Source organism: Ictidomys tridecemlineatus, chromosome 3 (assembly GCF_052094955.1).
Source record: "Ictidomys tridecemlineatus isolate mIctTri1 chromosome 3, mIctTri1.hap1, whole genome shotgun sequence".
NCBI classification, from domain to species: Eukaryota; Metazoa; Chordata; class Mammalia; order Rodentia; family Sciuridae; genus Ictidomys; species Ictidomys tridecemlineatus.
The window spans coordinates 47,712,886-47,740,404 of record NC_135479.1 but is presented as its reverse complement, the minus strand read 5'-3'; the positions used below and the strand labels follow the sequence as shown (position 1 = coordinate 47,740,404).

Sequence of the window (27,519 nt, the reverse complement as noted above, 5' to 3'; positions counted from 1 at the left end):
TTGGGGGCAGCTCATGGTGTGGGTGGTGTGGGAGAGGATGGTGTGTGCCCATGGGGCTATTAGAGTAAGTCAGAGAGACTGTGAGCTGCTGAGCAAAACCAGCAAAGCAGATTTCCAACTCTTCAGTATCTCCAAGTCCCTGGGGTCAGGGTGGGGCTGGGGCCTAACTGGGATAGGGTTGGCGGAAACTAGGGAGAGAAAGAAAAAGTTGCTCTTGGTGTTTTTCCATGGCAAGCATGGTTTTATGGTAACAGGGAATGCCCTGAGGGGATGGTTTCAGGTAGGCCAAGTCCAAATCCAATGGGGCTACATAGATGATGCCAGGTCATGGAAGGCTGATGGAAGGGTTGGGGCTCTTGGGAGTTGGAGGAAAGGGGCTTCTCAATACCAGGGCATTCTGCAAGATTGTCCATGCTCGTCTGAGCCTCACAGGAGTCTGACTTTATGCCCTTGGTTTTATTTCTTGGATTTTCTTTTATTTTTTCTGGCTATCCTTCACTGAGGCATGGTAGAACTAGGGGCCCAGATGTGGTGGGACTGATGTGGCTGCCACTAGAGTCTGAGGCAGCAGCAGATCCATTTTGGTGGTGGTCAGGAGCAGGTGGGGGCTTGCCTGGGTGGGAAAAGATTGATTTTCCCAGCAGCATTCGTGGACTGACTGCACGGAGCTGCAGCCTGTGTGGAGCTGGGCCCCCAGCTGGTTTCTAACCTGTTCTTACGCCCAGCGCAGGTCTTGGCCTATATTCTCCAGAGGGAGATCCAGGAGCCTGAGTGCAGACACCTGTCCAGGAAGTTCACCGAGTGGGCCTATGGGCCCGTGCACTCCTCACTCTATGACCTGTCCTGCATCGATACCTGTGAGAAGAATTCAGTGCTGGAAGTGATCGCCTACAGCAGCAGTGAGACCCCTGTGAGTGGCCAGGACTGACACCCAGCCAGGGAGGGCTCCAGTTATGTTGCACCTAGCCTCACTCTAGCTATGGTCTGGCTCTGCCTGGTTTCTTTTTTTTTAATATTTATTTTTTAGTTTTCGGTGGACACAACATCTTTATTTGTATGTGGTGCTGAGGATTGAACCCAGCGCCGCGCATGCCAGGCAAGTGTGCTACCGCTTGAGCCACATCCCCAGCCCTCTACCTGGTTTCTCAGGGTGTGAAAACCTACAGCCCAGGGCCCATGTCCTGCATCCTCATCTCCTCCTTCCTTTCTACCAAATGCTTTCCTGATGATTTTTATACCAGAAAAATAGGAACATTTCAGAAGATCATAGTAGAAACAATCCTCCTTTTCTAAACACATAGCTTCATTTTGATTACATAAGTGGAAATCATTGCTGAAAGCAGACTCCAGCCCCTAGGTCTGCTTTAGGAACTTAGAGCATCACCTCAGATATAGGAAGCAGGTGAGTGGCTTTTCAAAGCAATGGGCAGGATGGACTATTCAATAAGTGGCACTGAGGCCAAAATGTAATTAAATAAAATCCCATCCTCATCCCTACACAAAGATATTCCAGATAAAATGCCAAACATGAAATATAGCTATAAAGGAGTGAAAAGAAAGTATAGAAGGATATGTGTATAATCTTGAAGCAGAAAAGCCCCTCCTCCCCAATTTTCTTACTTAATTGTGTCTTGTGGATAGTTTTATATCTAGCACATATGGGTCTATACTTTGGCCTAGTATTCATAGTAGGGGTAAGGAGTGAATGTCCATACAAAGATATTTGAGTTATTTGCCATTTTTGCTACTACAATGCTGCAGGTCACTTGGCCATAGGCTTAAGATATTTTCAGTGAAAGATATGTGGAATTGGAATTGCCAAATTGAAAAGTATGTTCACTTAATATTTTCACAGCTACTGAATCAATGGATCTGTCTATCACCTGTAGATATACAACTGTATTCTGACCATCATCATTCTTCCTCCTCCTCTTCCTCCTCCTCCTCCTCCTCCTCCTTCTCCTCCTCCTCTTCTTCTTCCTCCTCCTTCCTCCTCCTCCTCCTTCTCCTTCTTTTGGTACTGGGAGTGGAACCAAGGGTCCTTTACCACTGAGCCACATCCCCAACCCTTTTTATTTTTTTATTTTGAGATAGGGTCTCATTAAGTTGCTAAGGCTGGCCTGCAACTTTTGATCCTCCTGCCTTAGTCTCCTGAGTCACTGAGATTACAGATGTGCAGCATCATGCTAAGCAATCTTTTTTAAAAGCTAGTTTTAAAACCCTGGAGCCAAAAATGCTATCTCATTGATATCTGGATTCTCATTTTCTTGATTGCCATGAGTTAGAGCATTTTTTATGTGTTTATAGACCTTTCATGTTTCTTTGATGATTTCCTATTCATAGTCCTTTGTAATTTCAATGGGACCATTTGCTTCCTTTGTTTTGGTTTATAGATGTTCTCCTTAATAATGAATCAATCCTTTCTCTGTGGAAGTGTTGTAAGTATTTTATTTTCTCCCAGTCTGTCTCTTGGCTTTTAACTTCATTTATGGCATCCTTTTCTTTAAAAGGTTCTCATTTTAATAGGGTCAGACTGGTCAGCTTTTTTCTTCTCTAGTGACTTTTTCTTCTCTTGTGACTTACTTAAGAAGGATCTTTTCCACTGAAAGATTATACATATACTTTCTATATTTTCTTTTTACTTGTTTATAGGTATTTTATGTTTGGCACTTTATCTGGAATGTCTTTGTGTAGGTGTGAGGATGGCATTTTGCTTAATTATTCTGGTTCCAAATGAAGGTCTCAATGCCATCTTGTGTACTGCCTTGAAAAGCCACCTCACCTGTCTCCTCTTTCTAAGGTGATACTCCAAGCTCCTAAAGCAGACTTGGGGGCTGGAGTTTCTGCTGTCAGCAATGAGAGGCTGCCATGTGTCTCATAGGGTATATTTATAGGAGCAGAGTCCAGCAAAAGTGAAGTTTCCCTGCTCTGCCCTTTTGGCCCCCACTTGGGCCACCATGCTGGATCTGGCCTCAGTCTCAGAGTCTCAGATGCAAGAGTTCCCAGAGAGGTGGTCCAGAGAGGAAATGGCTTCAAAAAAGGACTGAGAAGTTTGACCTGGGGAAGAGATGGCTTTGGGGCTACCTTTGACATCTTCATGTCTCCAAAGATTCTCAGGGGCCAGGAGTGCGGGCTTGTCCTGGGGCCATCCAGCTACAGCTGGGATCATTGGTGGAAAGTACAGAAGGCCAATTTTACTCCAAAAATAGATGTCTATAGTTAGTTTTTCTCCATAGGCTTCTTGAGGGAGTAAGGAGCTTTCTGTTTCCAAAGGTATTCAAGAAGACACCGAACAGGGACCACATTGAGGGAGCTCAACATTGGGCTGGGGCTTGACCTCTATGTCCTAGGAGAGGTCAGGATGACTGATTTGGGCTCATATATCCTGAGGACACCTCAACCTTAACAGTCTCTGGATATGAGACTTGCCTCAAAGCACACTTGTAACGACAGTATCTGGGCACAGGGCTCCTGCTATTGGAAGGGTCTGCAAGGTCCTTTCACATTTCCTGCATAATTGTCACCCCTGCCTGACCCAGGGCTGGAAATGTGTGAAATGAAGAATCCAGAGGTTCCTTCCTGCCCCGCTTCAGCCTCTCCCCCAGAAGCCTTGTGCCAGGCTCTGCCTGAACTAGCTTCTTCCCATTTTTATGGGAACAGTAAGGATGAAGGGTCTCGGGAATAAGTCATCAGGGATAATGTACTCAGAATGTTGAGCAATGCTGTGGCTCCTTAAGCGAGCACTTAGGTTGTGTCCATTTTCACCCCATTCATTATACACATGGGGACACCAAGGTCACAAGGGTGGGAAAGCCAGCCAGCCCACTGGCTGCCCACTAGTTCAGACCTCTGGGACCCCTCAGCTGCTGGGTGGTCTGAGAAGTGGGTGACATGGATGTGAGTGTGCCAGGGGCTGGTGTAAGGCAGTTCCTGGTGGGGGAGTAACCCTGGCTTCTTTCTACTCCTTTAGAATCGCCATGACATGCTCCTGGTGGAGCCTCTGAACCGACTCCTGCAGGACAAGTGGGACAGATTCGTCAAGCGCATTTTCTACTTTAACTTCTTTGTCTACTGCTTGTATATGATCGTCTTCACCACCGCCGCCTACTATAGGCCTGTGGATGGCTTGGTGCGGCCTAACTGTGGGCCTTGGTGGTGGAAACGGGGTGGGGATGTGGACATTCCCATAAGACCCTCATGTTCTGGGTCAGAACCTGCCCTGGACTCCTTCCTGGCTCACTGGAGTGGTGGAAGGATCATCCACAGGTCGTTATTTCCTTGGGCTCAGTCTTCCCTGTCCCAGGCCATCCTGGGCACCCACTCCTTTCCTATTTAGGCATCTCTCCTTTAGCCTTGTGGTCCTGGGAGGCTGAGCATGTAACCACTGAGGTCCCTGATTGTTTGGGAGGGGGATACTGAGAAAGAATGAAGGTCAGGAAGCAGCTGACCCCTGGACTGGCTCCAGGGTCCTGGGATGGCAGAAGGCCTCACACCCTTGCTACCCTGCTAGTCTGCCCTGCTTTATGCATTCTGTGGGTCCTAATTTATTCTCTAGATCAGGAAAGAAGTGCAGTTGTGTTACTTCTTCTGTGTCAGCCCTGGGCCATCCATCAAGTTAGCTTAAAACCAGATATATATATATATATATATATATATATATATATATATATATATTTACTTCTATCAAGAGCCATGAACTTCATTGAGTTTTTGAATTGAAAATCGGTCTCATTTAATACCCAGAACACTTAATTTGCTGCTTTTATTTCTGGGACATCTTGCTTTTAAATTTAGTTTTAAAACTCAGTTTCATAGTTAGGTGAAATCTGATTTCTATCCACCTATTAAGACCAATTAATGACTTCATTTTAAAAGAAAGGAGAAATGTACTAATAAGACAAGTTAGTGAACTAATAATGCTTATCAAACATCCACTCCAGAAAATGGTGGAAACTGCACCCTTAGGTGTGTGGGGGATGGTTTCTCTCTCCCTCATCCTTGGAAAACTCTGACACTCTTGGGTGACCAGGTGTGCACCCTGGGCAGTGAAGGCAGCAGGATTCATATGGCATTGGGTTTGTGAGATGTCTCCTCATGTCCCATCACACAACTCCCAGCCAAGCAGAGCTCCGAGCAGGGACATTGCCTGGGAGGTAGTAGAGTATGGTACACATGCTTCACTTAGCACCTGGACTCTGCCACTGTGGAGAAATCAGGTCCCACAGAGGGGCCTCCTTGCAGGTGTCCCCATAATAATAATGCATTATCTTTATGTCTCTCCTTTTGGAGGCTGTGCCTCCCAGGAAGAGGCTGGGTCTTAATTACAGGGCTTTGCACCTGGTAAATGTTTGCTGAGTAAATGAGTGAATGGAGTCACCAACTTCTCTGCACCTCACAGCCTCCCTACAAGCTGAAAAACACAGTTGGAGACTATTTCCGAGTCACTGGAGAGATTCTGTCTGTATCTGGGGGAGTCTACTTTTTTCTCAGAGGGGTAAGCATTCTTTCCCACATTGTGACTTTTCATTATCACTGAGATGAAAAGCCAAAGGAATTGTTCATCACTCACACACCTTTTTATTTATTATATTCATAATGGCCTGGCTGGTGTTGCTGAGGGTGTGCATATGAAGCTGAGGTTCCTTCAGGCATTGATGATTGGATTCAGGGATTGCCTGTCCCCACTGGCCCAGGGCAGTCACTGTTGAGATAGACGGTAGGGGTTCTCCTTGGCCAGCCTCCCACTGAATGTAATATATATTGGGGATTTAACTCGGGGGGCTGAGCCTCATCCTTTTTATTCTGAGACAAAATCTTGCTAAGTTGTTTTGAGCCTTGTTGAATTGCTGAGGCTATCCTTAAATTTACAATCATCCTACCTCAGTCTCCTTACTCGCTGGGATTATAGACATGTTCCACCACACCCAGCTTGAATATAATATTTAATTACATGTATAGGGTGGAAATGTTTTAAGTAATAGGATCATAACTGATAGTCTAACTCATCAAACAGTCTGTTAAAGCTCAGAACAATGAAGGGGACCTACTCATATATCAGAACTATTTTATTTTAATTGCAAACTCATGCAAGCATATTCCTTGGCCATTCTCACATAGCAGCAGGCTTTTCTTCGGACGCAGGTCCATGGTTTGGAATTTTATGTCACCGTGCCTGCAAAAGCCAAACTTATAATGAAAATTTCATTTATGTTTTCAGCATCTTTAGAGAGGAGCTTAGATGCATACCAAGAGATCTGAATGCAGAATTTGAGATTATAATTTTTGACTTCTAGTCTTTTTTTTTTTTTTTTTTTTTTTTTTAAAGAGAGAGTGAGAGAGGAGAGAGAGAGAGAGAGAGAGAGAGAGAATTTTTAATATTTATTTTTCAGTTCTCGGCAGACACAACATCTTTGTTGGTATGTGGTGCTGAGGATCGAACCCGGGTCGCACGCATACCAGGCGAGCGCGCTACCGCTTGAGCCACATCCCCAGCCCGACTTCTAGTCTTTTTGATCTAAGCTATATCTACTTTTAAAAAATTCTGCTTTATTGGTGATGCACTGTTATGGAGTGTTTACAAACCACTGGACTTTGTCTTCTCAGAAACAACGCTCTTTTCTCACAGAATATGTATTATAATAAAGTATAAAGCCATAGCAGCAGGTGCAGCTGTTGAGCGTGAGCATGACAAACAGAGGGTTAAGCTGTGGGAGGAGGTGGAAGTGTGTGTGTGTCCTCATGGGGACCTCCCAGCCCCAGTGGCTAATCTGGTGATTAAAGTACACTGGAGGCAGGATAGAACAGTTTAACTATAATGTTTATTTAAAGAAAAGTAAGAAAAAAAGCAATTAGAAAAAAAAATTTCCTAGTCTCTCCTTTAAATCCCAGTGATTGATATCATTTTAGTGATTTTTTTCCTTCCTGAATTTATTTCTAGGTATAGTTGTAATTCCACTCTATATTTTAAAAACAAATCACTCCAAGTCACATAATGTCACCCCATTAGCCTGAGCCATGCTGTTCCACTCTTCATAATCTCTGTTTTAACACACTCCAGTGTCTCATTATGATATATTTAGGAAGCATTCTGGGGGCTCCTCATTGAGTCACATCTAACATTTTCTGGGACCTTGCTCTGTCTTCTCACTTGCAGATTCAATATTTCCTGCAGAGGCGGCCATCTATGAAGACCTTATTTGTGGATAGCTACAGTGAGATGCTTTTGTAAGTGACACTTTGACTCTTAAACCTCTTTTGTCCCTGAGGTGACAGAAGTCCATTCTCACTCATCCTCTTTCTTGCACCTGGCCTGGCATAGAGGTAGGGCCTTGCTAAACATGTTGTAGCAATTATGAAAGGCACTTGGTAAATATTTGTGGGATGAATGAGTACTGAGGGTTTTCCTTCTGTGCCAGATAAGTACCAGTTACTGAGATTGACTGACAGTGTCATAGGCTCATATGACAGAGTCTAAGTTAGATGTGCCTGTTCACTTTTCCAACCATTTGTCCTTTCCCCTGCCATTCACTGGGTTAGCACTGGAAGACTGAGATGAAATAGATGTGGTTCCTGCCTTCAAGGAATATCACATCTTTTAGGCAGATCTTCTTAACCTGGCTCTATTGACATTTTGGACCAGATAATTCCAGTTGTGGTGGGGAATGGGCTGTCCTGTGCATTGCAGAACAGTATCACTGGCTTCTACCCACTAGAAGCCAGTAGCTTCCCCCATCCTCCAGCCTTGACAACCAAAACTGCCTGTGGATATTTCCAAAGGCCCTTCATTTGGTATGGGATGTACATGCCAGAATTGTTCCTATTGAGAGTCACTGCTTTAGGAAGAGATGGATAAACAAAGGCAGCTATAAGACAATGTAGATGTCTCAGGGAACCACTTTCCTTCATAAAATAAGCTAGAATCTCCACACAGCAGCATGCACGGGTGGTGGGGGTGGGCGCCTTTTGGACAGAGAGGGTCCCATCTCCAGGGATCTCAGCTCTCAGTCTCTCTTCCCATTCCCAAGTTATTCTCATTCCTGGGGCCTCTGACTTCATAGCTGGCAAGAGCAAGGAGGTGGTTTCTAATCCTATGTAAGTTAGCTTGTACTTAGGGGGGTCATAAACTCTGTTATTTCCCACTAATCTTGAGATACTTATTTTTAAGCCCCAAAGGGCAAATTCAAGGTCTATAGGGTTAGGACAATACTGATTTGCTTAAGAGGAGTAATGTTCTCCTATGTAGGGTTATGACAATAAACTCAAGAACCTATTCCTAGAAAGACCCATTGAGATTATGTTAAAAAATACATAAATGTATGTGTGTTTACACACATTGTGTACATATATGTATATATATGTACATATATGTGTAATATTTTGTGTATATAAGATATATTACATATATATGTATAACGTTTTTATTTTATCAAATCTTCTCTTGAATATAGGTAAAAACTAGTACAAAAAGCTTATAATCTAATATAGGAATTTCTCATTCTAATTTTTGTTCTCTGTAATCCTCCTTCCCCAAGCACTTTCCATTCTTTTGGCTCCTTCTTCTGGCATTTACACAGCTAGTAGATGAGGATGTTATGGAGCTGGGGCCTTCCAAGAAATGGAGGCAGCTCAAGGACCCCTCTTCAAAACCTGATTCTTGCAATCAAGTCAGAAAGATTTCAGACATGTCACTCAGAGTAGCAGGAGTGAGTTTATTGAAGGGGTAGGAGAAGGAAAAAGGAACAGTCTCAAGGCAGAGAGTGGGTTGTCTCAGAGAGGAAAGGGACAATGTTCCTCTTTTGCCCTTCAGTTTTACTGGGGATCCTAGAGAAGTTTCCAGAGAGTCCTGCCCAGGTCCACCTTTTGACTTTTGACTGACAGCAGGGTGACATCAGACTTTCAAGTACCCACTGTCATGGCAACTCTAGATCACTTTGGCCCATGGTTCTAATTTGATTACTAGTGATACATTCTTACAGGTTTTATGGCTAGGAGGAACTATTTTTATCTTCCAGAGTTTCAGGATCTGGTCACAAAAGCCTCCTCCTTCGAGGTAACTTGTGTTCCTCTTATCAACATTATTTTGAGCCTGCATTTCTCCTGCAGACTGTGACATAGCCTGTCCACCGAGGCCAGGCAGGGCTGCGGGTACATTGCATCTTGGAAAAGAAAGCATGTGGGGCTCAGCACCATGGGCCCATTTGATAGAATTATTCTCTGAATCTCGTGTGTTCCCACCATTTACACTTGTCAGTGCCACAACAAGGATTTATCATTTTTCTTCCCTTCTGCTTCCTCTTCCATTCTTCCAATGTGGTTATAGAAGAGTTTTTTGTTTTAATTTTTTATTTGTTGTAATTAGTGTTTGTATTTTTATGCCTCTGTAAATATTCTTTATGATTGAGCTTCACTATATTTCATAATATTTCTTCTTTTTTCTGCTTCTTCTAAAGTGATCTTCTTTTTCACTTGTTCAGTTTGTGTGTGTGTGTGTGTGTGTGTGTATGTGTGTTCTTCCCACACCTCCAAAAGACTCTTGGTACGATTTTCCTCAAAGTCAGTCCCATAAATCACATTATCAGAATCACTTTTCAATATTATGCATATTGGTAGGTACTTTTAAAATGTGTGTTAATTTGGGAATGTCTGCATGGAGGATAAATTCAATGATATTTTTACATTAATTTACATTATATTAGATACTGCTGCTAGATATATATATATAAATAGTTTGTATTTGCAAGGGCATCTGTGATGGAGTGGTATGTGAAATATAAGTTAAGCTTTTCCCAGCCTTCCTGTTTCAGTCACTGACATTACCCTGGTAAAATTCCTATAAGAAGTTTTCCTAATGTCTTAGGAATTATCTGTAACCAAAAGAAATAACATTATATTTGTATTATTTGAAGTTTAAAAGGCAGGAGTTATGAATTGATGAGGGAATGCATATGAATAAACAAAGCCTTTCTCATTGTCAAAAATAAATAAATAAATAAAAAGGACTGCAGTTGTAGCTTAGTGGTAAATCACCCCTGTGTGATTTTGTACTGGGTTCAATCCCTAATGCAAAAAAGGAGGGGAAAAAAAAAGAAAGAAAGAAAAAGAAAAGGTGGTATAATGGTAGAGGACACACAGAGATGGCAGCACTCAATGTGCCTGAGTCTCGGGTCACATCATTCCCATTCTCTCATTGTCACCTTAGAGAGATCCCTTTCATTTCTCTCCTGAATTGTCTCTCTTATTTTCCAAACCCTATGTTTCCCTCTTTCATGGTTTATTCCCTTGTTTTAGGAGAGGACATCTTGAACCAAGGAGAGAAGGCATGTGGTGAACAAGAAAGGAGAAAACTTTCTTTTAAATCTTGCATGTCTGCATTATATCACCACAGTTGATCGATAATTTGATCGGTATAAAATTCTTTAAAACTCAAAGATATTTCTCCATTGTTTTCTAGCTTCCAGTATTATAGATGAAACCATTCTCATTCTGGATCCTCTATTAAGATGTTTTTGCTTTTTTTCTTTGTAAATCGATTGCATCTTCTTTTAGTTCCTAGTGTTCTAAAACTTAATGATGTATTTTTAGATGGGTTGATTTTTTAAATACTTAATGGTGTATTATAAAGGATACTTTTAAGGATACAAATAAGCAAGCCAGATGGTGATACACAGGGCAAGGTCTGAAAGGGTCCCCTGCACAGGCTGAGCCTGGGAGCTCTCATCTCTTTGGAGTTGGGGTGCACCACTTTCCTATCATATGGATGAACTCTCCTCAGCCCTCTTGCAAGCTTCCACGTGTTAAGCTTTCATGGATGCACTCAGAACCCTATCTTTTAGTTTTTCTTCCCTTTTTTGGTAGTGGTGGTTGGGGAGACCTCACTATATAGGCGTGATTGCTACTGCTAATAGATTAGGTGGGGAAAGCCAGCAAGGGCCTTTTCAAATTCTTCTTGGCCTCTCTCCAGGATATGGCACAGGAGTCCTCTGGAATGACTATCAGAGAAAGGTAGGTTGGAGAATTTCTTTACGACCAGATCTAAGATAGAAAAGCAGGGGAAGATAAGGATTTTTATGACCCACTTTTGGAAGGAGCTAATGAGCCAGGAATCATGGACAAACCCCCCAAAATATGTAATACAACACTGGGGTTTCTACAGCTCTTAAGCTACAACCTCCTTGCCTCATTCCTCAATTTCATATAGGCCATGCTTACCTGAAATCGATCTAAATTCACTTGCTATTTAATTGTCAAATCCCTAATTCTAATTTACCTTATTTTTCTATAGCATTTGACAATGGTGCCAACCTCTTCTTCTTTTTTTTTTTACTGATTATAAATTTATATTCAACTAATGTTGGCACAGATGGGTTGATTTTGAGTGTGGGGGTGGTGCTGGGGATAGAACCCAGGGCCTTGTGCATGTGAGGCAAGCACTCTACCAACTGAGCTATATCCCCAACCCCAGATGAGTTGATTTTTAATCTAGTATTTTTAGAATTTACTGGGATCTTTCAATCTGGAAATTTATGTCTTCTTGCTTGGGGGTATTATCTTGAATTATTTCTGGGTCTCTCTGGAATTCCTATGATTTATATTTTGAATCTCCTGAACTATCTCTGAATTAGGTTTCTTAAATTTTCTTAATTTTGCATACTCTTTATATTTGTCTCCACTTCCTGAAAGATCCAAATTGACTTTAATTTCCAATATTTCTAATGTGTTTATCATTTTTTATATCATGTTTTAAATTTCTAAGTGGTCTTTTAAAAATTCTGTTCATTCCTTATTTATAGCACTCTGTTCTTTGATGGATGTGATATCTTGTTTCTCTGAAGCTATTAAACAAATTGTTTTAGAAAATTTTCTTCTTTTTTTAATAGTTTTTCTTTATTCAAAGTTATTTTCCATTTGTTTGCTTGTTTTTTTCCCTCTCTTTTATATTAGAGATTGTCCTCAGAACATGTGGAAATTCTTGACATCTGCTTATAACTAAGAGTGGAGAATTGAAAGGTGGTTGCAGTCTCTTTTTCAAAAAAGTTAAATCTATTTTTTTCTCTTTCCACAATTTTTATTGATGCATTATAGTTGTACAGAACAATGGGATTTGTTACTACATATTGGTACATGCACCCAATGTAACAATAATTTGTAATGTAACATGCACACAATATAACAATAATTTGGCCCATATCATTCTCCAGCACTTCTCCCCTTCCTCACTGCCTCTTACCCCCTGGTCTCTTACCTCTACTGATCTTTTGATTTTCAAGAGATCCCCACCCCCTCCATGGTTGAAAGTTATTAATGTTGGATGGGAGTATCAATTCTGAGCTTCACAGCCAGCTGATCCAGACAAACCAAGTCAGTCTATTTAGGTTTTTCTTCTTGGTTTTGTCAAATTTCACATAGGACATTTTTTTTTCAATCTTTTACCTGGAAGGAAGAAGTCTGTCTGCCAGCTTCCCAAGGGCTTTCTGTTAACTGTATTGTATATAATTCACAATATCCCTGGTTTTGGTAACATATCAATGCTTTCAATGGTGCTAGGTGAACTGGGGTCCAAAGACCCTTTGTTTTATTTTCTTAGGCCTCCAGTCTTATTTTTGGGCCCTTTTTACCCCCTCTGGGGGATTTCTAAGCCTTTTGAAACTCCTTTTGAAGGTTAAAAGTGTTGTTCCTCAGCTTTTCTCATGTCTGGCTTTGTATTTGGGTTCTTGGGTCTGCTAAGTCACTTTCCATTTGTCCACACTCTCTAGCTCCTCATATTCATATGTGGGAAAACCATTTGTCATCAGAGACAATCCTTTACCTATTTCCTCTGGCATCAGTTCTCATTTTGGCCCAGGGTTCTGTAAATGCTGAGGAATGTTTTTTCTTTGCAGTTAAACTAGAAGACAGATTCCACTTAACGAGCCTCTTTATGGATGTCAGTTTTCAGCAGACCCACCTCAGCACAGTTGAGACTTTTTGCTGGGTTCTCTCACACACATGGGAGGTGAGGCTGTCCTTGTGGTCTTTTGTGTAAGTGCAATCAGGAGGACTTCGTGGAGGGGGTCATGAGGAACAAGGAAACCCGGGATAAATAGGAAAGAAGGGACCACAGAGCAGACATGTCAGGATCACCTAGATGTCTTCCATCTTGTCCACTGGACTAAGGACCTGAGGGACATTTTCTCTGGCTCTTTGCTGAGTCTGAGGGTGTGGCCAGAAACCCTGCTATGGGTTTTCAGGAGAGCATGGCCTCATAGGCTTTTGGCTTTTAGGTTATCAGTTGTCCCATGAAGTTCTTGTTCTTGGGGACCAAGCAGAAAGTTTGTTGTGCTAAAGCAGTGTTTCTTAGGTTTTTCCATTATTGCTTTTGAAGACATTTTTCATAACTAAGTACCCACCCCCAACATGAAATTTTAACACCATGATTATGTGTCTGTTTATGTATGAATGGTCCACAACTTGTAGTGATTCAACTTAAAATTTTTTTGACATTATGATGGTATGCAAATCATATGCATTGAGCAGAAACTGTGCTTTATTTATTATTATTATTTTTTTTAGTATGGGGGATTGGACCCAGGGGTGCTTAACCACTGAGCTACATCCTCAGTCTTTTTTTTATTATTTAGAGAAGGGTCTTGCTGAGTTGCTTAGGGCCTTGCTAAGTTGCTGAGGCTGGCTTTGAACTCGAGATCCTCCTGTCTCAGCTTCCTGAACAACTGGGATTTTAGGTGTGCATCACCTCATCCAGCTGTGCTTTAAATTTTTAATTTGAATCTTTTCCTATGCTATCTATATGCCATATGATACTCTGTTATGATGCTGGGCAGTGACAGGGAGCTTCAGCTTCCTGTCAAACTCATAATCACACAAGGAAACCACCATGACTCTTCAGTGTGCTGTGTTGCTGAGCTATGATGTTCAGTAGGTTAGACATATTCAATGCATTTTCAATTTATGACAAGTTTTCAGGGTGCAACCCCATCACAAATCAAGGAAAATATGTACTACTTTGTACCCGTGCTTTATACATGATAAGACCCTCCACTCCAATCAATTTTGCCCCTTAGGGGTGGTGATATTGCTCCCCCTGAGAATACATGGACTAAAGGAAGCAGGACAGCCTGCCTTAGCTCCTACCATGACCTGTGGTCTCAGTCTTCAGGGAGCCTGAGGACTTCTGTTCTTGGGGTGCCAGGCCTCCCAGTTACTTGTAGACAGAGCTTCCTATTCTTCCACCCTCAGCTTTGTGCAGTCCCTGTTCATGCTGGGATCCGTGGTACTGTACTTCAGCCACCGCAAGGAGTATGTGGCTTCCATGGTGTTCTCCCTGGCAATGGGTTGGACCAACATGCTCTACTACACCCGTGGCTTCCAGCAGATGGGCATCTATGCTGTCATGATCGAGAAGGTGCGTCCATAATCAAGTGGTTTCTTCTCAGAACCTATTTACCACATGGGTGAAATACTGTCCCATAGACTCTGTCCAGCCTCCTGGTATCTTCTGAGGAGTTGCTAGTTTTACTCCCAGCTCATCCTTGAAGAATCAAGCAGTTTGGACTGTCCTGGGTGCCAGGGCTTCCCTGAAACTTGACCTCTTTGCATCCTAGGCTCCCCTCTCCTGACTGGAGCAACAGCCATGGGGGGAAGGGCGGATGAGTCTCTTATGACACCTGAGCTGTGAGGCCTAAGCCTCCTGCATGTTCCTTGGTTCTGCTCCAGGCCTCCTCCCAGGGCCTGGCCCTTCCCTTGCCTCCTCCCAGGGCCTGGACTTGCCTCTGATAAGTCTGCTGTCTCCCACAGATGATCCTCAGAGACCTGTGTCGGTTCATGTTTGTCTACCTCGTTTTCTTGTTCGGGTTTTCCACAGGTAATGGGCTTGGTGGGGGCTGGTGGAGGGCTCCAGCTCACCTTGATTTCCTGAGGCTTCTGCCAGGGGCTGGGTGGGATGGACAGATGTGTGCCTGTGGGTCATAGGGTGGATGGACAAAGAACACACAATGAGCCCCAGAACTTGGAAATGGGATTCATAAGATGGCTCTGATAGTTTTTGAGGAAGGAAGTGCTGTTTGCCTATAGTGACGTTGTATTTTGGTTCAGTCATTTCTTCCAAGTTTTCATTTCATCATTATTTCAGACTTAATGGCAAGTTTTAAGAATAGTACCAATAACTTCTCTGTATTCCTCACCCAGATCCCCCAAATTTTACCAAATTTAAAAATCACTCTCTATCTACCTACACACACCCACACACGGACACACACATACACACACACCTACCTCACACTTCAAAACCCGAGAGTAAGTTTCACAAGTACACATTGATTTGTACATTTAACATTTTTTCTAGCACATAATGATAAAGTTCTTATTATAACAAAGCAGTATATTAAGACAATTTTCTGATAGTTTAGAAGAAGGAGTACTTTATAAAAACCATACACACAGGTCTTTCATGGCTGAGCAGCATTCTTGCTGTAAACCCATCCTGGGGTAAGGGCTGTATGTCAGGGCACCTGGGGACTTGGCTTCCATCCAGTTTCCCCCATTCTCTCCATGGCCTGCAGCGGTAGTAACACTGATAGAGGATGGGAAGAATTACTCTGAGCCAGCTGAGTACACATCACATAGGTGGCGGGCTCCTGGCTGCAGGCCACCCGACAGCTACAACAGCCTGTACTCCACGTGCCTGGAGCTGTTCAAGTTCACCATCGGCATGGGTGACCTGGAGTTCACGGAGAACTACGACTTCAAGGCTGTCTTCATCATCCTGCTGTTGGCCTATGTGATTCTCACCTACATCCTCCTACTCAATATGCTCATTGCCCTCATGGGGGAGACCGTGAACAAGATTGCACAGGAGAGCAAGAACATCTGGAAACTGCAGGTGTGTCAGTGGGGTGTGCTGCTAGGAGGTGTCTGTGGCTATCTGCTGGCTGTCACATAGTTGAACACATGAGCTCCTGTGGTATTTGGGGAGGGGGTGGAAAGCCCAGCCAGGCCAGGGATGAGCAGCAGCACCCCTTAGCTGATGCCCGTCCCACAGGGTTCTCTGCTGAGCATGGGCTGCACAGCATTGGGTTAGCTTAGCGGGTGTTCATAGATGTTGTTTGGCCATGGACGGGGCAGCCCTGGAGGGAAGGAGATGGAGTGCTCAAACCTGTGGGGTGTCCACCACAGAGGAACTTGATCTGGGGCAGACACTGGAGATCAGATTCAGGGTGCAGCTCACATGGGGAAGAGCTCTAAAAGCTCCTGTCTGAGCCCTGTGGTCCACACCTTCTTCCCCAACTACTGCAAAAAAACCCCAAAAAACAAACAAACAAAAAACCCCCAAAACATGATCACTCTTCTTAAGTGGAATTTACCCAATGATAGGTCCTGTTCTAAGTGTTTTGCTCATCTGATCTCATTTAATTCTCCCATTCAATGGAGTGATTCTATTACTATCCCATTTTTGGGTGAAGGTGTTGAGGGACAGAGATGTCAGCCACCTGTGTTCCAGGCCACACAGCTGGTAAGTAGCAGAACAAGGATTCAGACCAGGTGCTCTTGCTTCTGAGGTCCTGCTCTTAACTATCACCCTAGGTTGTCCTTTCATGAGCTCCTCAGTGAAGGGTCTGGGACACTCCATATCCCAGCTCCCTGATATGGAGGCTGAGCTCCCTTCCTGGAGTGTGTACCTGCCATGCTATGGAGACAAACCTAGTGTAGAAGGTCCCTGAGGTCCAGCTTGGAGGCATCAGGGACAGGGAGAGCCTCTGGAGGGGCTGAATCCTGGCATCCAGCATGGGCAGTCAGAGTGATCCCTGATGAGCCCTCTGCCTCTCTGCACTTTGTGTCTTCCTGCAGAGAGCCATCACCATCCTGGACACGGAGAAGAGCTTCCTAAAGTGCATGAGGAAGGCCTTCCGCTCAGGCAAGCTGCTGCAGGTGGGGTACACACCTGACGGCAAGGATGACTACAGATGGTGCTTCAGGTAATGCCCAGGCAGAAGTGAAGGCCGTGGAGCTCCAGGACCCAGTCATGGGTGCCAGGGGCCCTCCTGGAGCCAGTTGTGGGTACAGAGGCTGCCTCAGGATCTTTTGGGACCTGTTGTAGGCCAGCTGTAGGTATGAGGGTGACCCCAGAGCTTAGCAGTGGGCATAGGAGATCCACCTCAGATCTCAGCAAAGAGGGATGCAGACATTAAATCTTAGAAAATGTGAAATGTCCAGAAGGGACCACCTAGTGAGGAAGGCCAGGAACAGGAATCCAATAGTTAAAGTCCTTGGGCCTCATGGTATGGTTAGAGAGGGGGTGCTATCCAAAAAGTAGGCCCTCTCCACCAGCTGTGTCTCCATTCAGATCTGTGGGTTTTTGGGATCTGGAAACTGCAAATGGCCCTGAGGCAGCCAGCTCCCTGACCTCTCTCCTCCCCTGCAGGGTGGATGAGGTAAACTGGACCACCTGGAACACCAATGTGGGCATCATCAATGAGGACCCTGGCAACTGTGAGGGTGTAAAGCGCACCTTGAGCTTCTCCCTGAGGTCAGGCAGAGGTAAGGCGTGCAGATCCATGCTGTGTGTGGAGGGGCCCTTTGCTGGTGGCCTGATGTTAGGCAGGTGGGTCCCCTACTCCTTGCAGGCCTTTCTTACCCCCTCAAAGGACCTGGGCTCTGTAACAGCCCTGTCACTGTGCAGAGGCCCAGGGAGGTCCCTCCAAGGAGGCTGCAGGATCTGAACTCAGCCCAGGTGAGTTCTTGATTTATGCTGTGAGAATAATTACAGAATATGTTAGAAGAAGACACAAGCAAAGATTTATTTAAGGACAGCAAATGTATCCACACACCAAAGGCAGGGGCAGATGCCTTTCAGAGAAGAGCAGAGTGATGATGGGTCCAGGGTTGAGTCCTCTGATGATATATATGATTCTTTTGGGAAAAAATGTACAGATTTTCAGGCAAGCTCCTTTGAAGATCAAATCCCATATGAATCACTTGCTATTTGGAGTTCAGAATGTTTCTTATTGATTGAGAAGTCTAGCCATAAATCAGTTGTGGACATATTGTGTAGGTCTTTGACTCTGGTGACATTTAAATTGATTATACTTTTTGTTCTGGTTGGTCTGCCATAAGCATACACTGGGGGATTTTGTTGATCTATGTATGTCTACTAAGGGTCTCTTTTTCTGTCTCCCCTGAGAGCCCACCTATCTCAGTCCCAAATGTCAGCCATCTACACACACTCAGCTGTGGGTGCTCTTACATGCCCTGGTATGTGCCTGTGCAGTGAGCACTTGGTGTTCCAGCAATTTGGTTGTGCCAGCCTGGCCCAGGCACTGTCCCCAGTGCCCAGAGGAAGCAGCTTAGGTCACTTTCCACTCCCTGGAATGGTCAGTGGGTCAGGGATGCCCTGCCTCCTGGCTCTGCTCCTCATAGCCCATGTGTGCTGTCACAGCTTTGTGAGGCTAGAAGACACAGACAGATGCATGGGAACACTTCCTTTACACAGAAGCCTGGGGCAGGTGGCGGGGTTAAGAAAAGGGTACACATGGAGAAAAAAGATAAAGAAAGAAAGAACCAACAAAAACCCTGGGGAAAATTATGACCGGAAAGCAAAGCCATCTAATAGTTTGATGGTAAGCACTTCACAATAAGCACCAAATTCAGGTCTGCGGACATTTATTTAAAAATGAAGTGGACATAGTTTATATAGAAAAAAGTTTGAGTTATGGTTATACAGGTGGGCCACTGCACACAGCTTAAAATATGCACATTTTAAATGTACAGTTTTGTAAGTTTTGACAAATGTACATGCGCACTTAGTCGACCACCACCCTACTCCAGATATAGAGCCTTCCCATCATGCCAGAAAGCACCCTGAAGTCCCTTCAATTTCAAATTCAAGGACTACCTTCTGGGTAGTCTATTTCACCTTCCCCAACCTAGGGAACTGTCTAATTTCTGTCAGTATAGATTTGTTTTCTATCAGCTTTTGTTTACCTGAGAATGTCTATTTCATCCTCAGGCTTGTTTCACTGGATATGGAAGTCTGGGTTAACAGGTTTTTATTTTTATTTTTTTTATCTCAACACTTTGTTTCTTCACTTGCCTTGCCTTCTGGGAGAAGTCATCATTATTTGATTGTGTTCTCGGGTATGTAGTACGTCCCTCCTGCTCCCTACCCCCCACTGCTTTTAAATCATTTTCTTTGTCTTTAGTTTTCAGCAGTTTTACTAAGGTATACGTAAGTATGATTTTCTCTGTTTTTCTTTTTTTTCTGATTAGGGTTTACTGAGATTATTGGATCTGTCCATCAATATGTTTAATTAAATCTGAGAAACTACACACATTGCTTGACTCTCCTTATCTTTTCTTTTTGGGACTCCAATGACATGTGTATTAGACCATGTGCTATTGTCCTATAGATCTGAGGCTTTGATTATTATTACTCATTTTTTCCTCTTTGTTTCTCATATTTAATAATTTATTTTGATCCATGTTCACATTTAATGTCCCTTTCCATAGCCATCTCCAAATTGCATTTAATGTCATCTAGTGAATTTCATATTTCAAGTAATGGGCTTTTGGTTTTAGAATTTCTATTTTTTAAAAATATTTCTCATTTCTCTCTGAGATTCCCTAGCTATTCCCTCATGAAAACTATATTTCCCTTTAGTTCTTTTAACATATTTATAGTAGCTTCTTTAAAAATTCTGTCTGCAAAATCCAATATGTGAGTTATCTTGGGGTAAGTTTCTTTTAACTGCTATTTTTCCTGACTATGGGCTGGCTATATTTTTTCTTCCTCTTCCTTCCCCACCCCCTCCACTCTTCATCTCCCCCATCTCTTTATACCTTATATTTAAAAATTATATACTGGACATTGTAGATAATATACTGTGCAAACTCCATATTCTATTACCTTCATTTAAAGAATATTGAATTTTATTCAGTTAGTGGTTCAGTTACTAAGGAATCACCTTGAATTTGTGTAGGCTTAATTTGTTGGTATGGCAGATCTGTGGAAATCCTAAAGTATATTCTTGTGAAAATCCCAAAGTATATTCTAAGCCCATTGAACTCGTAGGACTCAACCTCTGAAATTTGTCTCCACTGAGGATCTTGTCAAAGCTTGTTAGTATGGATCTTGAGTAGGCTCAGTCTAGATCATGGCCATTACTTTTAAATGGAACCTGTCTTGTGTCTTCACTTGATACTCAAGAGTTTAAAGGAAGGTAAGGAGACCTCTCCACTCTGGTTGGGCTCCCCTAGTATTAGTCAATATCTCCCCAGGATTGCTCAACCTTTAATATCTTTCTCTGTCCCCCACCTCCTTGAAGTCAGGGCACTTTACCCGTGAGCTATACCTCCAGTCCTTTTTATTTTGTATTTTGAATCAGAGCCTTGCTAAGTTGCTGAGGTTGGCCTTAAACTTATGATCCTCCTGCCTCAGCCTTCCAAATGATTGGGATTAAGGTGTGTGCCCAACTTCTGCTTCACTTTCAACCCCATAAGCTGCCACTCTCTAGTAAGGCTCATGAGCAAGCACAGCCTAGATCTAAGCCAAGGACTTTTGGGGAATCAGCCACCTCAAAGCCTTCTGAGCTTCAACCCCATAACTCCTTCTTCCTCTTCTCCTGTGCCTGCCTCCTGGAGTCTACCTGATTCAGTTGCCCCAAACTCCTATTTCTTCCTCCTTAGTTCAGAGGTAGTTCCATGTTCTGCTGGGATTGCCGTTCACTGCACTGTAAATGGGGAAATTGTTTCTAAGCAGATAGTCATGGCGATGGTGGTGCTTGCCTGTGAATTTCACTTCTCTTGAGGTTCACAGGTTTTCACTGCCTGTTGTCCGAACTCAAACACCTTTGCAGCATGTATTTGCCCAATTTTATAGTTGTCTACAGCAGAATGGCTAATCTGGTACAAGATGCTGCATTATAGTTGGAAGTAGAGAACTATTTCAAGAAAAGCTTGTTTTTGGAAAACTACTCAAGTGCTTCATCAGTTTTCCCACAGGTCTCCTATAGTCCTTTGAGGTTCCTATGAGTCTAATTGGAAGGACTTCCTGTGTCACATCCTAACACTTAGGACGATTATCTCTTCTTCAGTTGTTAGCTGAACTAATTTTGCTGGGGAGCTATTTGAAGATGGTTTTGCATGTGATTTGAGCAGTTTTTAATATCACTCTCATTGATTTCATGAAATCCACATCTTTTAGAAGATGCAGCATTTCAACTTGCAGATGATTTTTATTGTGTTTGCATGACATTGTTGGCTGTTTACAACATTGCACATTCACTGTGATATTAATAAAGACATTGACCCTGTGACAGGGATGTACACATATGTATTAATTGGAGAAGAGATGGGGGGAGGTTAATTTTCCTTAATTTTGCACTTAAAATTAATTAGGGAATATTTCTTGAGGATTTTGCTTCCTATTTTATAACAGGAGAATAGCCAACTATTTCAGATAATAGGATTCTTTCCCCACCAAACAGTGTGTGCAATAGGAAGGGGTGAGGGAACGTAGGAGGGAAAGGCCAGTAGAAAAGTTAGGGAAACATGTGAAGGGTCTTAGCATCAGAAATGTGGTAAGCAACATTGGAAGGCCCATTTGTCTTCTGAGGGACCTGGAACTGGGGTTAGGCTGATAGTGGTGAGGCTGGGTGTCCCCACCACCAAGCCATGGTATCCCCAAGGCACCTGGCCTATCTCACAATGTACCTCCTGCTTCTATGGCTGGGTTCCCTGAAGAATCCTTCATCAGCAATTGGTGCTAGGATCAGACTGGGGTGGCAGGCCAGTGTCAGCCTGAGGGTCTGGAAACTTCAGTTGAAGTAGTCACAGTGGGACTAGCCTCTGGCAGCTTATGCCTCTGAGCTGTGGTCCATGTTGGATACCAGCACAGGGGCCTGCATCATGGCCTGAGGCTGAGATGTGTGAGTTTAGTCTGGTTTTCCAGAGAGGTGAGACTCCAGGTGGCCAATAAGAGGGCTTGGTTAATCAGGACTCTAGCAAATGAAAGGAGAAAACATACAACCTACCTTCTTGGCTGTCATTCCTCTAAGGTGATCAGAGGCTAGACGTGGTCATCTTGGTTACAACTGGGTCTTCCTCAGGAGCCCTCTAGGATTTCAGACCATATTTGAGGTCCCCATTTGAGGCCCAGTGTTACATGTTTTCCTCAGCATAGTTCCTAATCTTCTAAGCCCTGGTGAGTCCTGGACCCTAAAATCCCGATCCTTTGGTTGGTGTTCGTTACTGTAGAGTTGACCTGGTGTGGAGCCACTCATGGGGCAGCCCCCCGTGTTGCTCTTTGGGTGCCTCCTCTCTCCCCCACCGTGGCAGGGCATAAATGGAAGCTGGCAGAGTCTCCATGGGTGGATTCTCATGTGGTCCTTACTTGTCCAAATGGACGAGGCTCCTTGAGCAACTGAGGGAAGAGAAAACTGCACTGATCCAGGAACCACAGGAAGCACCAGCATGCCCAGACCTCCTTCTATTTGGAGATTAGTGAGGCCACAAAGTGAATGTGTGTTTGTCTTTCTGCATGCAAGGTAGCAATGATGTTTTATCCTTTAGTTTCAGGGAGAAACTGGAGGAACTTTGCCCTGGTTCCCCTTTTAAGGGATGCAAGCACTCGAGATAGGCACCATGCACAGCCCGAGGAAGTTCATCTGAAGCACTTTGCAGGATCCCTTAAGCCAGAGGATGCTGAGGTCTTCAAGGATTCCATGGCTCCAGGGGAGAAGTGAGGGACCCCCACCTGGGGTGCTCTCCATGCTGGGCCTTTTGATACCCCACTGCCACAGAGGGGCTGTTCAGGGAACACCAGTGCCCTGTCAGCAGTGTGACCCTCTCAGGGCCTGCTCAGGCACATTCCTAGGACTGCACTGGACCTGCTGTGGGAAGTGTGGTTGGGTGTGTGGGGAGAGACATGCATCCACCCACCGCTGTCCCAGGTGAATCTTCAAACAAGAAGCCATCTGCCTTTCAACTTCTCACTGACTTCATTAAACAGTGTGAAGGGTAAGTCTGTACTTGGACATAGCTTAGACCCTTGCTGCCTTTGATCTTCATGTTACTGAGAGTAAATAGAGTCCAGAAAAACACCTTTGATGAGAACAGAACATTTCCTTCGATGTTGAAAGCTGAAGCTCTTACTCTCTGTATTGTGTTAATATCTCACCCGCCCAGAGCAGTCTCATTAGGGGATATTGTTTGATCCCCAGAGAAGGTGGGGAATGCTTCTCCCATTCCTAACTCCAGCAGAATGAGGTTGTCCCAAGAGTGTCTTTATTTTTTAGGGTGAAATATCAAAGTCCCCCAAATATTAGCTCTATTGTTGTTCAGATAAAAGCCCAGAATCATGTTCAAAGGGACACATGGAGGGAAGTTTCCAATGATCACAGTCCTGCACCCCTGCAATGCTAAATGCTTCCACTCCATTCATTTTGTCATCCATCAAATAAATAAATACATATATATACACACACGTATGTGTTATAACAAGTGTGAACTTTGTGCCAGGTGTCAGACCGGCACAGTACATGGCTCTGTGTAGTCTGTTTGTGTAATATGCACGTGTGTGCGCGTGCGTGTGTGTGTGTGTGTGTGTGTGTGTGTGTGTGTGTGTACTACCCCACACAGCAGGAGTCTCTATCTTTCTTTAGTTGTTACCCATGGGCAAGGATGTTACCTCACAAACACTATAGTCAGCAAACTATGGTCCATGGGCCAGATCTGCCCTGCACCTGTTTTTTTTTTTTTAATTTTAAATTTGTTTAAAATTTAATTTTAAATTTGTTTTCATTAGTCATACATGACAGCAGAATATATTTATGCACTTTGATATATCATACATAGATGGGATATAATTTCTCATTTTTCTGAGTGCACATGTTGTAGAATCATATTGTAGTCATATATATGGCAATAAGTCTGTTTCATTCTATTATCTTTCCTATTCCCAAAACCTCCCCCTCCCCTTCCTTCATTTCTCTCTACCTAATCTAAGGTTGTGAATTAGCATCCGCATATTAGAGAAAACATTCAGCCTTTGGTTTTTGGGATTGGATTATTTTGCTTAGCATGATATTCTCCAATCCATCCATTTACTGGCAAATGCCATATTTTATTCTTCTTTAGAGCTAAATATTATTCCATTGAACATATAGACCACATTTTTTTATTCACTCACCTAATGAAGGACACCTAAGTTGCTTCCATAGTTTAGCTATTGCCTGCACCTGTTTTTATGAATAAATTTTCATTGGAACACAACTTTATATTTATATAAATATTATATAAATATTTATATACTATCATTCATTTATATACTATCTATGACTGTATTTGTCAAAAAATGCAGAATTGAGTATTTGCCAGAGACTGAGAGACTCATAAATCCTTTATGAGTTTATTATATGGCCCTTTATAATGAAGTTTACTAACTCTTCCTGATACTGAAAGCTTGGTCTTGTCCCCAGTGCCTATCTAATAATGAGGTTGAGGGTTTGATAAAAAGGAAAAAGAAGTTTCATTGCTTTCCTGGCAAAGGAGAAACACAGGGCACTCCTGTCCCAGAGGCTGTGATTCGAACTGTCAGGGGACATGGGGATTTTACTAAAGGGATACAAGGCTACATTCCAGCTGTGCCCTGTTGGGAATCATAATTCATTTGTAGACTTGAATTTAGTCTGTTTTTTTCAGACTTGCTGGTGCCAGCGCTGAAATACACATTCCTTCACTCTTGCGGTCTGTGGTGCATGAGTTGTGAGCTGAAGGACAGGTAACTTGGCCTAGGAGGGGAGGAAACTTCATCTTTCTTCCTCCATGATTAAGGAGGAGGAGATGGAGGAGAGGAAGGGAAAAAAAATCAGTTTTAAAATAAGTTGCAGAGGCAGAGCAACAGGCTTATATATATATTTTTTTAATAGAATTTTATTTTTAATATTTATTTTTTAGTTCTCGGCAGACACAACATCTTTGTTGGTATGTGGTGCTGAGGATCGAACCCGGGCCGCACGCACTCCAGGCGAGCGCACTACCAGTTGAGCCACATCCCCAGCCCCAACAGGCTTATATTTGAAGCAGGAAATGTTCCCCTGTTATCTTCCTTTATGGGATAGAACTTAAACAAATGATCCAGGAGCAAGATCTGTTCTAGATGTGGGTGTGTTGTGTGAATGTCTGTGAATTGTGGAATGAGCTGCTTAGTTATGAAATTGATGGACATTGATTGGTTCTGGAAAGGATGTATGGCTTTAGCTAGGGCTGGGTTTGGACACTCCATGAGAGATGAATCTGGAGGAAATACTGAGGCTCTTCATGATCTCCAGTGTCACCTCTGCTCCACACATGGTGCCCCACAGAGGAGTCTGAGGGCTGCCCACTGAGGCGCTGTGGGTGAAGTGAGGTGTGTGTGGAGGAGGAATAGAGACTGATGGCATGCATGGAGCACAGAGGAAAGTGCTTGGTGTGTGTTACCCTTTAAGCCTCATAATAGCTCCCGAAGAAGCTATTATTAGCTCCATTTTATAGATAAGAAAATCAAGGCACCAACAATTAGTAAGGTTACACAGCTAATAAACAGCATTGCCTGGGTCTGAACCCAGGCAACCTGACTTCAGAGTTCTGTCTAAACTGCTGTGTCAGCCCCCCCTGGGGCATGCTGACTGATGCCCGGGTCAGAAGGGAGAGCAAGGGCCCCAGATGTTTTTACTTGTAGGCCTGTCTCAAAAAATGTGTAGATGTCAGATGTCTACAAATTGCTGCAAATTGGACTTACTCACACTGGAAGGAATCCTATAGGCATTCCTTTGCAAAACAAATGATTAAAATGTCTTGTATAAATCTAGGGTTATTTAAATAAGGATGTACTTGCATCTGGCCCATTCTTTTTAGATGAATCAACCATCTTTAAAGCAGTTTTAGGTTCATAGCAAAATTGAGCAGAAGAGCAGACTTCCCAGGTACCCCCATCTCTCCCCCTAGTCTGCCCTATAATTGACATCCTGCATTAGAACTGATGAGCCTACACGGACGCATCATTATTATCCAAAGCCCATTAGGCTTTTCCTTGGTGGTGTACATTCTCTGGGTTTTGGCAAATATGTAAGTATAAATATTCACCATTACAGCATCACACAGAATAGTTCTACTGCCCTAAAAATCCTCTGTGCTCCTTTAATTCATCCTTCCTTCCCCTAGCCTCTGGAAACCACTGATCTTTTTACTGTCTCTATAGTTTTACCTTCCTCAGAATGTCATGTACTTGGAATTACACACTATATAGCCTTTTGGGATTGTCATCTTTCACTAGTATTATGCGCTGTGGTTTCCTTTGTATCTTGATAGCTCATTTCTTTTTGGCACAGAAAGTTATTCTATTATCTGGATGTATCGCAGTGTATTTTTCCACTCATCTCCTAAAAGACGATTTCCAAGGGTTGGCAATTACGAATAAAGCTGCATAAACATTCACATGCAGGTTTTTGTGTGAACATAAATTTTCAGCTGCTTTGAGCAAATGTGGAAAAGCACCATTTCTGGGTCATATGGTAAGAGCATGTTCAGTTTTGTAAGAAACCACCAAATTGTCTTACAAGAAGGCTTGACCATTATGCATTCCCATCAGCAATAAATGGGAATTCTCTTTCCATATCCTCACCAGCATTCAATGTCATCATTTTTTATTTTGGCCTTTCTAATAAGTGTGAAATAAACAGTCTTTTTCTTTTTTCTCTCTCTCTTTAATGTTTTCTTTTAACCTAACAGGAGTAGCCAATGTGTTGTATGTATTTACATTTTAGTATATTATATTTTTGCTCAGGTCATGTTCTTTTTCAATTTTCTGGGCTTTTTCTTTGCTAATACTCCCATACAGCAAAATGGCAAAAAGAATGAAATAAAACAAAAAAAATCTTTGTTTTACACGATGTTATTATTGATTTATGATTCTGCATTCTTTAAATATTTTATTTATTTATTCATTTATGCTAAGGATTGAACCCAGGGCTTCAGGCATGCTAAGTATGTGTTCTACCACTGAACTATACTCCCCAGCCCCGATTCATTTATTTTTAATTGGCAAGTGTACATTGTATATATTTATGTTGCTATATGTTCTTTTGATATATCTATACATGGTAGAATGGCTAAATTAAACTATTTGTTGTATCGTCTCATGTGCTTACCATTTTTTGTGGTGCCAACATTAAAATCTATTCTCAGCAGTTTTCAAGTTTATTGCTCTTTATCTTTGCCTTCAAGTCCCTCCCTCCAGCACCTGGAAGCAGATGAGCCACACCCAGAATCCTGAACAGGGCTGGGGCACAGCTCTCCTAGCCCAGGAACAGCCATGTCAGGCTGTCATACAGATGTAGAAGTATCCTCTTGTGATCATGGTCAGGATCAGTCTGTTCAGGCCCGGGAAGGGCAATGGACTCTGCCTAGCTTCCCCTCCTTCCTCACAGTATCAAGTGAGGTATTTCCTGACACATCATTATTACCCAAAGCCCATTAGGCTTTTCCTTGGTGGTG

General features: G+C 43.0%; 1 protein-coding gene and 1 long non-coding RNA gene across 2 annotated transcripts in view; both read left to right on the top strand.

Annotated features, from left to right (window-relative positions):
• Trpv1 (transient receptor potential cation channel subfamily V member 1) overlaps positions 1-23,470 on the top strand; it is a 45,041-nt gene extending 21,571 nt beyond the window's left edge. The window contains exons 7-16 of the mRNA XM_005337297.5: positions 731-910; positions 3,971-4,129; positions 5,399-5,494; positions 7,154-7,224; positions 14,233-14,398; positions 14,791-14,857; positions 15,555-15,874; positions 16,840-16,967; positions 17,414-17,529; positions 22,558-23,470. Of these exons, the coding sequence (XP_005337354.1) occupies positions 731-910; positions 3,971-4,129; positions 5,399-5,494; positions 7,154-7,224; positions 14,233-14,398; positions 14,791-14,857; positions 15,555-15,874; positions 16,840-16,967; positions 17,414-17,529; positions 22,558-22,730 (1,476 nt within the window). The 3' untranslated portion in view covers positions 22,731-23,470. The remainder of the gene's footprint in view (positions 1-730; positions 911-3,970; positions 4,130-5,398; positions 5,495-7,153; positions 7,225-14,232; positions 14,399-14,790; positions 14,858-15,554; positions 15,875-16,839; positions 16,968-17,413; positions 17,530-22,557) is intronic.
• Positions 23,471-24,306: 836 nt separating this feature from the next.
• On the top strand, positions 24,307-27,212 carry LOC144376147 (uncharacterized). Its single transcript, XR_013436273.1, has 2 exons — positions 24,307-24,889; positions 25,055-27,212. It is a non-coding gene; the product is annotated as an uncharacterized LOC144376147 (long non-coding RNA).
• The last annotated feature ends 307 nt before the right edge of the window (positions 27,213-27,519 follow it).